Source organism: Hippopotamus amphibius, chromosome 13, assembly GCF_030028045.1.
Source record: "Hippopotamus amphibius kiboko isolate mHipAmp2 chromosome 13, mHipAmp2.hap2, whole genome shotgun sequence".
Taxonomy (NCBI): domain Eukaryota; kingdom Metazoa; phylum Chordata; class Mammalia; order Artiodactyla; family Hippopotamidae; genus Hippopotamus; species Hippopotamus amphibius.
The window spans coordinates 36,115,289-36,131,601 of record NC_080198.1 but is presented as its reverse complement, the minus strand read 5'-3'; the positions used below and the strand labels follow the sequence as shown (position 1 = coordinate 36,131,601).

At 44.1% G+C, this 16,313-nt stretch overlaps 1 protein-coding gene across 1 annotated transcript; it reads left to right on the top strand.

Moving 5' to 3' along the window:
• Positions 1 to 4,387: 4,387 nt before the first annotated feature.
• Positions 4,388 to 5,732, top strand: IQCF3 (IQ motif containing F3). Its single transcript, XM_057706302.1, has 3 exons — positions 4,388 to 4,405; positions 4,573 to 4,620; positions 5,334 to 5,732. Exons 1-3 carry the CDS (start codon positions 4,388 to 4,390, stop codon positions 5,730 to 5,732), a joined length of 465 nt encoding a protein of 154 aa, XP_057562285.1.
• Positions 5,733 to 16,313: the final 10,581 nt, after the last annotated feature.

The following is a 16,313-nucleotide window of genomic DNA, read 5'->3' as shown; positions in this document are numbered from 1 at the left end:
TGCCCAGCAACAGATGAATGGATAAAGAAGATTTGGTACATATATACAATGGAATATTACTCAGCCATAAAAAGGAATGAAATGGAGCTATATGTAATGAGGTGGATAGACCTAGAGTCTGTCATACAGCGTAAAGTAAGCCAGAAAGAGAAAAACAAATACTGTATGCTAACTCTTGTATATGGAATCTAAAAAAAAAAAAAAATGGTACTGATGAACCCAGTGACAGGACAAGAATAAGGATGCAGATGCAGAGAATGGACTGGAGAACACAGGGTTGAGGTTTCGGGGGGCAAAGGGGAAGCTGGGACGAAGTGAGAGAGTAGCATAGAGATATATACACTACCAACTGTAAAATAGATAGCTAGTGGGAAGTTGCTGTGTAACAAAGGGAGATCACCTCAATGATGGGTGATGCCTTAGAGGGCCAGGACAGGGAAGGTAGGAGGGAGTCACGAGAGGGAGGGGATATGGGGATCTATGTATAAATACAGCTGATTCACTTTGGTGTACCTCAAAAGCTGGTACAAGAATGTAAAGCAATTATATTCCAATAAAGAGCTTATAAAAAAGAAGAAGAAGTAGAGGCAATACTGGGAACAGAAGAAAAAGGTTAAAAAAAAAAAAACCCAAACTAACAATTATAACTAACATTCTAGACTGATAAGAGATAATCAGCAAAACAAGAATGGTGTGCCATTAAAAGAATATTCAGAAGACAGGAAAGAGCTCTTGAAAGTTAAGACTCTTAAAAAAATGGAGAAAATCTTCCAAAAAATTAGAACAAAAAAGAGAAGGTAATATAGAAAATATTGAAAAATTAAAGGATCAAGCTATGATCTGACTAATAGGATTTTTGTTAAGTATTAAATAGAGGAAATTGAAGGGTAGAAATTATTTTTTTCTAACTAATACAATAAAGTTTTCCAGAGTTGGATGACATGAATTTTCTAAACTAAAAGGCTAATTAAGCACCCAACACAATGAATAAGAAAAAAAAAATCTTGGAGAGGTTGAGAACAACATGTCTCTTAGGAATGAGGGACCTGGGATGGTTAGCTGAGAAAATCATCAGGGATGATGGAACAGTTTCTAGAGAGTAGGATTTGAACCATCTAAGATCTGCATAGACTTGTGTACTAATTACATAAGCATTTATTGAAACAAGAATAAACTCATAACATCAGAGATAAAGAGAAGATCTTAAAGCTTCTGAAGAGTAAAAACTAGGTTATATCTCATGGACGAAAGAATCAGAGTAGCATTAGACTTCCAGAGGAAAGTGGAACAAAGTCTTCAAAATTCTGAGAAAAATTATTTTCAATATACAATTCTATACTAAGTAAAACTATCAATCAGATTTGAGTGTAGAATAAAGTCATTTTCAGACATGCAACTCTCTACAAATTCACGTTTGTGCACCTTTTCTTAGGAAAGATAAGATGTGCTCTATCAAAACGAGGGACTAAATCCTAGAAAGAGGGAGACACGGTGTGCAAAATCATGTTCCTGTCACTTGGTGAAGACCTCAGTGTAAAACATAAACCAGAATCTACTCGTAATAGGAAAAAATGTGTGAATTTGGATGGGAAAACACAATTATAAAGGGGGAAATGAACAGAAAGATATCTGTGCAATGAAAGACAGCATGGAAAAAGTTAACAGGCAGATGATGTCTGAGAAAGGATATTTGCAACATTTCTATCCAGTAAAGGGTTGTTCAAGGAAGTCACACAAGAGAATGCTGGGGGTCCAGTAGAAAAGTAGGCCAGGGACAGGATCAGGTAATTACACAGAGATGCCAAATGACCAAGATGCAGTAATCATAAGAGCTAAAAGACAGAGCAGTACTAGGACCTGGCACCATTCCAAGGACTTCAGCTGCATGAGTCCTCACAACGGCTCCAGGACAGAGGAACGATGTTGTTATCTCCAGTTTACCCAGGAAGAAACAGTTATAAAGAGGCTGAGAGACTTACCAAGTTTGATCTCAAATGGCCTCAGCCTGCAGCAGCTTGAAGCAGAATTTCAGTTTCCCGGGCCAGAGATTGAAGTCAGGCCACAGCAGTGAGAGTGACTACAGAGACCAGTGGCCAGTGACAAGGCCCTGGCCCATTGGCTTTATAGAAATGAATTTCCACAAAGAAATTTCCACAGAAAGTAGTGAAACAAGTAAAGTGTTTATTAGGAGGAAAAAGAGTAAGTGTAAATAGACTCACACGGGCGGGCTCAGAGAGAGTCACACCCTCATGGTAATTTGAATCACTTACGTGGGGCATTTCTTCAAAGTTTCCTCTAGCCAATCATCTTGCTTTGCCTGGCTCTGAGTCTGTATTTGGTTTAACTCAGGGTCCTGTCCTGTGCGCGCCCGCATCTCTTAGCCAAGATGGAGTCTAACGAAGGGACCTGTGGGTAAATTGACATCACCTGCTGTAGGGTGGCGCCCCCTCCCTTTTTGGCCCCCAAGGAGGCTTTCTGCACATGTGTAGTCAGAGAGATCTCCTTGACCTCAAGAATGAGATATATGTGGCCTCTCTATCTTTTATGTGGGCAGGGCTCAGCTCCTCTCTTCCTCTTGCTATTACCTTTATCTTGGAGTATCTGACCGCAGGGGACAAACTCCAGCTGCTCAGCCTGGAGCCCATCTATCTCCTGCCTCAAGTTCACACAGCCAAAAAGTGTTTGTGTCAAGACTGGAACCCAGGTACTCACCCTTAAGAGTCTGCTCAAGTCTCTAGTCAGAGAAATGCAAAGTAAAACAGCAAGGCAACACCACTTTACATCTTTCCGTTCAGAAAAAGTTAGTAAGTGATTGACAGAGGTTAGACTGGGGCTGCCACTGTGGAGAGCAGTTTGTCAGGATTTAGTGGCATGGAGGAGCCACCTGTCCTATGACTCAGCAAGCCACCCTCTGTATATCCCTGGAGAATTCCTCCTACAGCTGCAGAGACAGGAAGATGCTCCTTGGAGCATTGTCTGCTGGAGAGAATCATTGGAGATCACTTAGAAATTAATTCAGAGGAGAAACACAGGTTATGCTGGGTCTTGAGTACATATGGAGTCACCGTTATCAAATTATATAAATTTTTAACATTTTCCTAATAAAAAGAGCTTCTCTGAAGCTGTGCAGGGAGGGGAAGGGAATCAGAGTGTGCTCCATGGCATGGCTGTCAGTAACACCTGTGTGGTCACAATAATGTAAACACTAAATCATGATCAGAGCTAAATTGTAGATAACCTCATGGGGAAGATGAGGAGAGGAAAAAGTGGGGTTGTTTAGCATGGGGCAGAAAAACTAAATCCTCATCATCTTTGGTGGGAAGCTGATAGATAATGCCTTAAAATGAAGAGACCATGTCTTTGTCAGCATGTTACTAAGATCTGGAGGAGAGAGCATGTGAACATGGCTGGGAAATGTTGGTGGGGACAGCTAGAAGAAAGCTGGCTTTTGAAGCAAGCCTGAATACCTAATTGACTTTTTTTTTTAAGATTTTTTTTGATGTGGACCATTTTTAAAGTCTTCATTGAATTTGTTACAATATTGCTTCTGTTTTATGTTTTGGTTTTTTTGGCTGCGAGGCATGTGGGATCTTGGCTCCCTGACCAGGGATCAAACCAGCATCCCTTGCTTTGGAAGGTGAAGTCTTAACCACTGGACTGCCAGGGAAGTCCCCCTAATGGACTTTAAAATATGACCACGGCCACTATCAGAGGAGGCTGGGATATTACCTGTCTCCTTGGTAATAACCACTTGTGAAATCCTCCAGCCCACTGTTTCAGACAGGATGAAAGGTCTTATTTTGTTATAAGGAACATATATTGACTTGCTAAGTGCAACCCAACAGCTACAGAAGGATGGGATTATAGCAGCTGGAGAGAGGGAGTAGAAATTGGCTGAGGTATACCCATCTCAAACCTTCATTGGCCCCTTCTGCTTACCATCCATACTCACACTGCTCCCCATTAAATAGGGACTTTCTCAACCACTGAAGAAGGACACTGTGGCAGAAAAAGTAGGAGGGCATGGGGAGCAGCCTGAGCCCATGACCTTCCTCTGCACTGTGTGAACTGCCCTACTCAGTGGCTGAGGACAGGACAATCTTGTGGGTGAACCAGACCAGAGATCATTCTTGGGACAAGACAGACTCTCAGGGGGCTGTGGTTCTACCAAAGACCCTGGTCCATCCCTGGCAGGAGGGAAATGGGCAGGTGTTTCTACTTTATCCAACAGGTTTGAGCCTGGAGAAGGCAACATGGTCCCTGGGTCATAGTTGCCCTTGTGACATCATGGCTGTCTCACTCATCTACCATCCTGTCTGCTGCTACCAGGGCCAGTGGAGCAGCGACCAGAGGGGGATGTGAACACCTGAACCACTGCCCCCAAACCATGGGCAGTAAATGCTGTGTAAGACTTAGACACTCCCTTCCCCAGGGGTGGGGAGTTGCCCCATGGCAGAGGGAAGCACTAGATGACTTGAAAGGACCCAGGCAAAGAACAGAGAGCTGGGGCTATGGGGGCTTTGCACAGAGGCTAGTCCTTACTCATGCTTTCTCCCTACATTCTGATTGCAGAAGTCTGAACCAGATAATGACGCTTTAGAGAAAGAGAGGCAAAAAAAGGTAGGTGGATCCCAGGAGCATGAGAGAACCACAGATCATTGGCCCTCTGACCCCAGAGTCCCTGGAAGTAGAGGCTCCATTTCTAGTCTCACAGGAGTCAGCTCAGTGTTGCCCTCCTGTCCTTGTAAATTCCCTCCCTATTCTGGGTGAGCTGTGTTAAGGATGAGGAGAGACAGTAGAGAAGCAAGGAATCAGGATGCTGACAGGCCACCTGGAAAGTGGGACACAGCACAGTGAAAACTGGAGAGCTGGTGAAAAGGCAGCCTGAGCCTAGAAGGATATGAGAGTGACTGAGAGATAGTAGTGTAAGTCATAAGAATTGAGGTGGGGGAAGATCACAAGGGGCTGTGACATGGTGTGAGGCAAATGCACAGGTTCATCCTTACAAGGACCCTTTGGTTCCTCACATCCATGGCGGGTCTCCTGGATCAGAAAGTGTTTCCACTGATTCCATAAACCTGTGAAGACCACAGGGCAAGTATATCCCCATTTGATAGACAGAGACACTGTGACTCAGAGGGTGGGCAGATGTGTTCATGGCCACACACAAGACAGAAGTAGAGCCAAAACCCCACCCAGGTCTCCTGGGTCCTCCGAAGCACCAGGAGAAAGGCTTATTGTTAAGAGAGAAGAGCAGAGGTCCTTTGTGGCAGATACCAGAGCTGTGGTTGGTGGTGAAAATTCACTGGGAGTCCTGTGCTTTGCTTGGTTAGTTGCTTCTTGCAAAACAACGCCAGAGAGCAAGAGAGAAGGCAGCTGGGGAGATCCAGGCCTGGTGGCGTGGCACCCTGGTGCGTAGGACTCTGCTGGCAGCTGCCCTCAGGGCCTGGATGATTCAGGACTGGTGGAGAACAGTCCTGTGGAGGCAGGTGTATAAGCGGCGGCAGATCTCACTGAAGATCTATGTAATCCAGGAGCAGGCGGTGGTCAAGCTCCAGTCCTGGGTTCGCATGTGGCAGTGCCATCAACGTTACTGCCAAGTGTGCAACGCTGTTTGCATACTCCAAGCCCCAAAGAGCTGCTTCACCTTTCAGACCAGTGATGTTTCACAGGCACAATATGAAGGCACTTTCAACCAGCCGGAGTTCCATATTGAAATCCTATCCATCTAAGAGTATATAGGGTGGAGAACTGGCTCCACCACCCCAATAAATGTCTGACCAGGTTTTGTGTGTTTCAGTGACTCCCACAGGATGGGGACCCCAAAGATTCAGGCCCTGCCCCTCCTCTTCTACTTGGGGAAATACTTCAATATACGAATCTCTCCCTCCCACCCCCACCCCTACCCCTCAGTGCCTATGGCCCCTGTTCTGGACTCACAGTGACCATATGCCACTTACTCTATCCTAGTCAGAAACTGCAGCCTGAGTCTGACCTTATATATGCAGAACCAGGTGTCCCATTACACAGCCCCAGCATCAGTCTTATCTCCTAAGCTTGCAGTTGGGAGGCATTGGGCTTTATATCCCTGAAGACTCTGGGTACCTCCTCTTATGAGAGTGAGGTCATGCTGTTGGGGCCCAGCTGGGGTTGTACCCATTGGCTTTCTGTTTGGCAAGCCCCAGACAGAAGTCAAGCACTTGTCTGGCTCTCCTGGAAACAGAGCAGCCCAGAGAAAGCACAGGAGGCAGGCCTGAGGGATGACTGGACACAAGGTTTTGCAAGCCTCATGCTAATTTGGATGCTGTTTTCTTTGGGAAATAGCAGATATCATGATCTTAAGGAACCTCAGTTCTGTCTCCATCTTCCCTCCTCAGTGCTAGCTTCTCCAGGGTACTGGACACAAATAGGGCTCTCACTGATATCAACCACCTCCACCTTTTGAATGACACTGTTCTTAGTGACTTCAGTATTGACTGGATGGTGCCCCCAAGCCCCTTGCCTCTCACCTCCAGCGATTTTGACTTCCACCCTAGCTTAGTCTATTCACTCCTGTGATCACACTAAAGATCATTGCCTCTGAAGCTGTCTGTGGGGAAGGACCATTTTTTTTTTAATGTCCAATCCATTACAAGCCAATTCAAACAAAGAAATAAATTGTGATAAAAAATAAATGGAAAAAGCATACAGAATACAAGGCTTGTTTTTAATTATTAGAACCTACATAAAATTACTATTTCAAATTGCTTCAAAAGTATCTAAATGCTTACTCTCAATCTCTGTACTTATCTCAGTGGTAACAAATGCTCACCACACTTGGGTGGCATTTCCCTAATGCTGTGTTACCAAACTTAGGTTCAGCTGCTCGTTGTTTAAGAATCCAATACTGAGAGACAAGTATTGGGTAAAAAGGAAGATAGCTTTATTGAGGAAGTTGGCAATCCTGGGGAGAAGGTGGGCTCATATCCTAAAGAACCAATTTCCCACTCTTTAGATTTTATTCGAAGACAATGTAGGGAAAAGAGGAAGGGGCTACATGCTGAGGAGAGGGTTGCAGGGTACATGATCAAATCATGGACATTCTATTTACTGCTTGGTGGTGAGAAACCGGGAGTCAACATCATGAACCTTTTGCTTTCAACCGATCTGGGGTCTACATGCTTATGGGCAGCATACAGTTAACTTCTTCCACCTGGTGGGAGTTTCAGTATCTGTAAAACAGATCAGAGGATATGGCTGAGAATGTTATTTATAGCCTTTGAGGAGGAACTAAAAGTCCTTGACTTTGTTTAATGGCTAGACTATTATTTTGTCTTGTTTGACTGCTTGCCTTTGTTTTTGCATTTTTTTTTCTATTTTCTGATTATATTTATTTGTTGGCTAAAGTTTTTTTTATGGACAAGAGGCAGGCAGAGGATGCAGGGGGTCTGTCCCAGGAAGGCCCCATAGGGTCCTGTTCGGTGACACTTGTCATCGCTCAAAACTGATCACAGCAATAATAATAGTTTCAGTCACCCTGGACTCTTGAGTTTTGCCTTCTATCCTTTAGAGGAGAAGTCAGAAAACTATGACCTGAAGTTGAGTGGTTTTGACAGAGACTGTGCAGACAACAAGCCTAAGATACTATTTGGCCCCTTACAGAATAAGTCAACCCCTATGTTAGAGCCATTGATTCTTATGCATCGATCTAAATGTTTCTTCAGTCCTAAGAACTTCCCAGAGATTGACCTTACCAATATTTTACTGCCCATCATGCTCACTCTCACCCCTTGTTCCCAGCTTAGATTCATTGTCTGTTAAACATAATTTTACAATTTTACCGCCATTTGCCCTCTTTCTACCTTTGGATGAATGCAGCCCTTCACCTACTTCATCTTGCACCAGAAGAGCTGAACTTCCCTGAAGAAAAGCAAATCACCATATTGCATGGTTTGGGTTTATATTCTAGACAACAGATGGACAAGCTTCTCAAGATACTTCTCTATAAGCTTGCTTCTTTTTTAAAAATTAATTTTTATTGGAGTATAATTGATTTACAATGGTGTGTTAGTTTCTGCTGTACAGCAAAGTGAATCAGCCATATGTATACATATATCCACTCTTTTTTAGATTCTATTCCCATATAGGTCATGACAGAGTATTGAGCAGAGTTCTCTGTGCTATACAGTAGGTTCTTATTAGTTTTCCATTTTGTATATAGTAGTGTATATATGTCAATCCCAATCTCCCAATTTATCCCTTCCTCCCCTTACCCCTTGGTAACCATGTTTGTTTTCTATATCTGTGACTCTGTTTCTGTTTTGTAAATAGGTTATAAGCTTGCTTCTTGACCTGAAGATTTTACATTCTTATATACAAATCTCTTCATATGGTCAATTCTCCCTCTTTTTCCTCTTGACCTCAAATGATGATATTACCGCACACTTAACCAAGGAAATGGCAGCAGACTGGAACCCTATCTTCCCATCTTCTCATCCTCCACTTCAGCATCATTTGCACCACAGTTTTTGCCTTCCTTGAGTTGAAATGAATTGTTTTTGCTGCATCTAAGGCCACCTCCTCCACTTTGCTCTTCTTGCATCTTCTTTTTCTTTTGCTTACTTTCACCTCTTCCCTTTGCAATAATGTCATCCTGTAATTTCATTTCTTTCTCTACATCAGTTTGTACCTTTTCACCAGATGATTCCCATCAGCATACAAACTGTCCCCCATAATTAAAAAGTCCATCCTTGACTATCTGCTATTTCAGTTTTTACATCTCCTCATAGCAAAATATGCTGTCACTGTCTTCCCTTCCACTCCTCCCATGATTTCCTAAACTCACTCCAACGGGACTTCCCTTACCCAAACTCCACAGAAACGATACTCTTCAAGGGTACTTAATGAGAGAGACTGTTGGCAAAAATGACCAAAATTAGGGACTTCCCTGGTGATCCAGTGGCTAAGAACCTGCGCTTCCACTGAAGGGGGCACAGGTTCGATCCCTGGACAGGGAATTAAGAGTCTGCATGCTGCGTGATGTGGCAAAAAAAAGAAAAAGAAAAAGACCAAAATTACTTCCCTTGACTGTTCACCCAATCAGTTTGATTCAAATTCCCTCATTTCCCTCCCACATCAATCCATCATGAAATGCTGTTGGCTCCATCTCTGCAATACAGCAATATCTACAATACAGAAGATGGTGAAGATTGGAAAAACTAGATCTCTCACATATTGTTCATGGGAATGTAAAATGGGGTAACTACTGTGGAAAACAATTTGTGGTCTCTCAAAAAGTTAATTATAGAATTAACCAATAACCCAGCACTTCTACACCTAGATATATACCCAAGAGAATTGAAAACATATGTTCAAACAAAAACTTGTACAAAATTTCAAAGTTGGATAATAGCCAAAAACATGGAAACAAGCCAAATGGGTGAATGGGTAAATAAATTGTACATTCATGCCATGGTATACTGCTCAGCAATAAAAAAAAAAAAAAGAACTACTGATACATACCACAGCATGTATGGATGTCAGGGGGAGTACAGACCTCAGAGCGATAGAACCATCTACCTCCTAACTATAGGAAATTTAGGGGATCACAGACCTGAGGGATTTGAACCATCTATTTCCAAGTCATGGGCATTTGGTACTGTGTAAGAGAGAATCAGTCTACCCAAAGTTGCAGGAAGGGGAATTTGGTCCATAGTTGATTAAGGATACAAGTCCTACAACTAAGATCTCTGGGCAAGGCAGGAGGTTAAGCATTTGGTGGACTCGGCACAGAATTTACAGAGAACAACCTACCCAAATCTTTCCTCTCTAAACTCTGATTACAGAAGAATGTTGATGAAACCCCACTGATGAACAAAAAAGAAAAAAACACAAAGAGAGAGGAGCCTCCACTTTCACCCCTTCCATCCCCTCCATCAAAGGTAGGCCAATAGAGGTCCTCAAAGTAGAGGGGGACCCCAACCTGCGTCTAGACAAAGTCACCCAGGAGTGACGGTTGTCTTCTCTATGATCCATAGCATGGGATGATCAGGGAATTTGTCATCCAAAGCAAAATACATTTGTGAGTGAAAGATAGTGCTATGAATTATTACTCAGGAGTAACAATCATAAACTGAATATCCCAGGCCAACCAGGATGAGGGGTTGTCCTATCCAGAGCTGGAATGAATGGGAATTGACTCATCCTCGATTGTCCTTTTGTCCTAGCTCCTTCTCAGTCTGAGAAAGGTAGATGTGACTGAAACATGGAGACTTGGTTGGAGGGAGAAGAAACCCTGACAAGTGGGAACCAGAATACGCCAAGTTGGGGAGCGGGCTGGGAGGGCTGTGTTTGGGGGCTGCATAGTCAGCTACAGGGAACCCCAAGTCTAGAATTGTGTGGGAGGGTGTGTGTGTTCACATGAGTGCATGTATATGTGTTAACTGAAGTTCGAGACATGAGAACCAAAAGAAGTGAAAGCGGGGAATAAATGAGAAAGGCTCCAAAGTGTGTGAGGCAGACAAACTTCTAATCCTAAGACTCGACAGAGGGAGACAGCGGGTTGTGCATTGGAGCTGGAGTCAGGCATGAAAGGAGAGCAGAGGGTGCCCCTTCAGCCTGTGGGTGAGATCTGAAGGGAAGTGATCTGCTTCTCAGCTAGGTGGTCAGGCCCAGGTGCAACAGAATAACGCTTTGGCCCATAGATCATGGTGTTTTTGTTCTGGACTGGCCAACCAGGCCCAAGTAACCAGGTGACAGCTAGGGCAGGTGTGCCCCATGTTACTGTTGAGGACCCTGAGACTCAGGGTTCAACTATGATGTGTCTGTTAACCAAGAGTGGCAAAGACAGGATACCTATCTGGTCTTCTGGCTCTAGCCAGTGGCCTGTCCAGTGCTCACGAACTTCTGAGGAAGGTGCCATCGTTGGTAAAGGATCAGGACCCCTTTCTGGCTCACACCCGGGCTGAGGTGGGTCAGAACATTCCTTGAGTGTCCCTTGTTTTTCCTTGCAGGCCCTCCCTCAAAAAGGAGGGAAAGAGCAGAAAACCATAAAGATCCAGGCCTGGTGGCGGGGCACCCTGGTGCACCAGGCGCTGCTGCATGCAGCACTCAGAGCATGTATCATTCAGTACTGGTGGAAACAGAAGCTGGCAGAGCTGCTGGAGAAGAAGTGGCGGGCTGTGCTGGAGTATTATGTTCAGCAAAAATGGGCAGTGGTCAAGCTACAGTCCTGGGTCCGCATGTGGCACATCCGCCTTTGTTACTGCCATTTACTCCATGCTGCCTGCATCATCCAGGTCTACTGACGCTGGCATACATGTCAAAACCATGGCTTTTTCAGGGGCAGCTATGACCTCACAGCAAGCTAGCTAGGACTTGAGCTTGAAATATTTCTGGGGTCACAGGTCTGTCGGATTACAGACTGCATCCCCTTCCCAATAAAGAATTGATCAGGTCGGCTCCAACACTGTGTCACAAGATCTCTGTCAGACGAGTTTCAGGAGGTCCTTGTCTCAATGAAGGGTCCAGGTAAATGACTGCAGATATTGGGCATCTCACAGGTCAGGTCTGAGGAAGCAGCAGGGGTTGTCTGGGGTTGCATATAAAGGAGGATTCTAGGAGCCAGGTGCTGGATGAGTGGAGTCTGGGGTTGATTAGTAATGTCTGCCATGGGTAAGAGACCTGGGGTTGCAGAGCTGCCAAGTCAGCCAGCTCCAGGGAAACTCCTTCATAGTGTGGTTTATGGTTGTGTATTCATTCTATTTATGGTTTCCTTTGTTGTGCAAAAGCCTGTAAGTTTGATTAGGTCCCATTTGTTTATTTTTGCTATAGATTTCTGTTGCCTTAGGAGATTGACCTAAGAAAACATTGGTACAGTTTATGTCAGAGAATGTCTTACCTATGTTCCAATCTAAGAGTTTTATGGTGTCATGTCTTATATTTAAGTCTTTAAGCAATTTGCAGTTTATTTTTGTTTATGGTGTGAGGGTGTGTTCTACTTCATTGATTTACATGGGGCTCCCCAACTTTGCCAACACCACTTGCTGAAGAGACTTGTCTTTTCCCCATTATATATTCTTGCCTACTCTGTCAAAGATTAATTGTCCATAGGTGTATGGGTTTATTTCTGGGCTCTCTATTCTGTTTGCTTGGTCCATAGGTCTGTTTTTGTGCCAATACCATGTTGTTTTGATTACTGTAGCTTTATAGTATCGTCAGAAGTCTGGCAGGGTTATGCCTCCTGCTTTGTTCTTTTTCCTCAGGATTGCTTTGGCAATTCTGGCTCTTTTATGGTTCCATATAAATTTTAGGATTATTTGCTCTAGTTCTGTGAAAAATGTCATGGGTAATTTAATAGGGATTGTGTTAAATCTGTAGATTGCTTTGTATAGCATGGCCATTTTAACAATGTTAATTCTTCCAATCCAAGAGCATTCCTATTTAATTTAGACCAATTCCAAAAGCCTCCCCCGCCACCTTGCCTGGGGACTACATAAGCCCACACAGTCTGACCTTGGCCATCTCACTCTCTCAGTGCCTTCCCTGGCGGCTCTGCTATTATCATATAAACCCGGCATCCTCCCATCTCAGCACTTTGCTCCTGCTGCCTCCTCTCCTTGGATTGTCTTCTTGCAGGTGGAGCTCTCACTCCATTCAGGTTTGTCTCTGCTCCATGTTCCTTCCAGGGAGGCCTTCTTTGATATGCCCACCTTATTGAAACCGCTTTCCCACCCACTACGGCATGCTCTAGCTGCTGACTCTGCTTTTCCTGTTTCAGTCCTCATCCCTACCAAGGTTATCTTACTTCTCTGTTTTCTGCTCCCCCCCATGAGAGGTGAGCTCCAAAAGAGCAGGGACTCTGGTTTCAGTGCTGTGTTGCCAGGATCTAGAACACTGGGTTCTCTCTCCCTCTCTCTCTTTTAATATGTTATTGTCTATATATTTTAACTTTTGTATATTATGACATTTTCGCATCATTTTTATTTTATTATTTTAATTAATTAATTAACTTATTTATTGGCTGCATTAGGTCTTCGTTGCTGTGTGCGTGCTTTCCCTAGTTGTGGGGGCTACTCTTTGTTGCGGTGTGCAGACTTCTCACTGTGGTGGTGGAGCACAGGCTCCATGCTTCAGTAGTTATGGCATGTGGGCTCAGTAGTTGTGGCTTTTGGGCTCTAGAACTCAGGCTCAGTAGTTGTGGCGCATGGCCTTCATTGCTCTGTAGCATGTGGGATCTTCCCAGACCAGGGATTGAATCTGTGTCACTTACATTGGCAGGCGGATTCTTAACCACTATGCCATGAGGGAAGTCCCTGACATCATTTTTAAAAATCCCTTTCTGGCTTGGGTAGACTACCCCTCCCAGGGCTGGCCACTTCTTTGAGATGGCAAAGAACTCAGCCTGAGCATGCCTTTGATTTGCAAACTAACCAATCCAGAGCCTTACCTCCTCTCTCAGGCCCGTACACCCTAGAGGACAGTATTTCTGTGCCTTAATCATCCCCAGTCCAGATCCCAGATGCAAGGTCCAGGTACCAGGCATCTGGGGACCACCCCTATAATGTAGAGCCCACTGGAATTACTCAAACTAGCCAATCCTGAACTGTTTACCCTGCCTGACTTTGCCTTTCCCACGTCAAGAAAGACCATGGCAAAAGTTCTTTCCTCACCCTGTCTTCTGCCACTTGCCCAATACCTGCTGCTTGTCCTGTGACCCTGTGTGACATGAGGTGACCTCTTCTCTAGGTTCTATAAGTACAGTAAACCTTGTTTCCTGCGCCTCTCCTATTCTCATGTGGCCTCACCTGACTGACCATCACATCGCACAAATAAGTGAAATTCACATAACCATTTTTATATTAACCACGTGATATTCAGTGGCATTTAGTACATTCACAGTGTTAAGCAACCACTATTATGTATATCAGTTTCTAAAATGTTTTTATTGTCCTAAAAGAAAACCACATATGCACAAAGCAATCACTCCCCAGTTCCTGCTCCTCCAGCCACTGGCAGCCCCCAATCTGCATTCTTTCTCCACAGATTTACCTAGTGTGGAATTGTGAAATATTTTGTGTCTGGTTTCTTTCACTTAACATGATGTTTTCACGGTTTATCCACATTGTAGCATGCCTCAGTACTTCATTACTTTTCATAGTAGAGTATATATCCATTGTATGGATATGCCACCTTTTGTTTACCCACTTTTGGAAGATATTTGGACTATCTGCAGCTTTTGCCTATTGTGAATAATGCCACTATAAATACTTAGTAGCTACCCTACTTTACATCCCTTCAGTGATATACAAGTACTCCAATATTTTTTCTTTCTTTTTTTATTTTTTAAAAATTTTTGGCTATGTTGGGTCTCATGGCTACATGCGGGCTTTCTCTAGTTGTGGGGAGTGGGGGCTATTCTTCCTTGTTGTGCATGGGTTTTTCAGCGGTGGCTTCTCTTGTTGCAGAACACGGGCTCCGGAAACCTGGGCTTCAGTAGTTGCAGTGTGTGGGCTCAGTAGTTGTGGCACATGGGCTCTAGACGCATGGGCTTCAGTAGTTTTGGTTCATGGGCGCTAGAGCACAGGGTCAGTAATTGTGGTGCAAGGGCTTAGTTGCTTCACAGCATGTGGGATCCTCCCGGTTCAGGGATCGAACCACGTCCCCTGTATTGGCAGGTGGATTCTTTTTTTTTTTTTTAACATGGTCAATAGTTCTTTTTTTCTTTATTAAATTTTTAAAATTTATTTATTTATTTTTATGTATTGCCTGCATTGGGTCTTCATCGCTGTGTGTTGGCTTTCTGTAGTTGCGGAGGGTGGGGACTACTCTTCATTGCAGTGCACAGGCTTCTTATTGTGGTGGCTTCTCTTGTTGTGGAGCATGGGCTCTGAGTGCACGGGCTTCAGTGGTTGTGGCATGGGGACTCAGTAGTTGTGGCTCTCAGGCTCTAGAGTGCAGGCTCAGTATTGTGGCGCACGGGCTTAGTTGCTCCATGGTGTGTGGCATCTTCCTGTACCAGGGCTCAAACCCATCTCCCCTGCATTGGCAGACGGATTCTTAACCACTGCACCACCAGGGAAATCCCCTCCAATATTTCTATATCCTTGCCAACTCTTGTTATTTTACTTTTAAAAAATTCTAGCCATCCTAGTGAGTGTGAAGTGGTGTCTCATTGTGTTTTCTTTTGCATTTCTCTTATGATGAATGATGTTGGCCATCTTAATGTGCTTGTTGGTCATTTGTATGTCTTCTCAGGAGAAAAATCTGTTCAAGTTTTGAAAAAAATTTTTAATTGGGTTGGGGCTGTCTTTTTGTTGTTTTACTAAATATTTAGGTAATGAATGAATACACAGTTCTATCTGGGCCCTGGATTTGTGGCTTTACCATGGCTCAAACCCTTCTCCCTAGAAACAACTGTCCCACCATCCCTGAATGAATGGTTCTGTCAACAACCACCCCAGATCCCACATATCAAAAGACATGTCTTTCTCAGCCTCTTTGAATTTTTATTTCTCTCTGGCAGTGTTTCTGTGTGTTTGGTGTGCGTGCGTGTGTATGTGCGCGCTGGGTAGTGGAAGGAGGAGCTGTTATTGTGTCTCCATTCATCTGGGCATACTGTTCTCTAGCTCTATTGGTCTTCATCGCTGTCTCTCTGTCTCCCTGTCTATGCTTCATAATCTTGTCTTTCACTGTATCTATAATTATCTCTTTATGTTCCCCAGAATCTTTCTCCCTCAGTCTTTGCCTTCCTTTAGCTACATGTCTTATAATGTCATGTCTCCTTGTAGCTGTTTCTGTGACTCACTGGATTTTCTGATCTGTAAATTGCTGGCAGAGATCATTGTCTTTAACCTGTTGCTCCTCAGACACAGGTCTGCTCTTCTGAATCCTGCTTACCCCTCATCCCTAGTAACTCCACAAAGATGGGTGGAGAATCCCCATGCAAGGCACCCACATGATTGCTCCCGGGCGATGGAGGCACCAGCCTAGGATGTACAAGTACTTAGAGGAATGTTGGAATAATTTATGTATGTGGCCATAGTGATTGGGTCAGAGATGTGCACACGATGCAAGCCAGACCACTGAGACTCAGTTCTGGTGCCGTGGCGGGACTTCTAGGGTTGATGACTATAAGAATTATGAAACCAGAGCTGCTGGGGGACACCACTTGGAAATAGCTAGCTGAGAATGGAACCAACACAGAGGAAAGTAGAGCCAGAAGATGGAAAGAGAGGGACTAAGTCCTAAAGATTCCCTTGGGCCTCTGGATCCAGCTGTGCCTGAAGCTACCACCCACTATAATGTGGCAATTCTTACTTTCACGAGCCAATAAA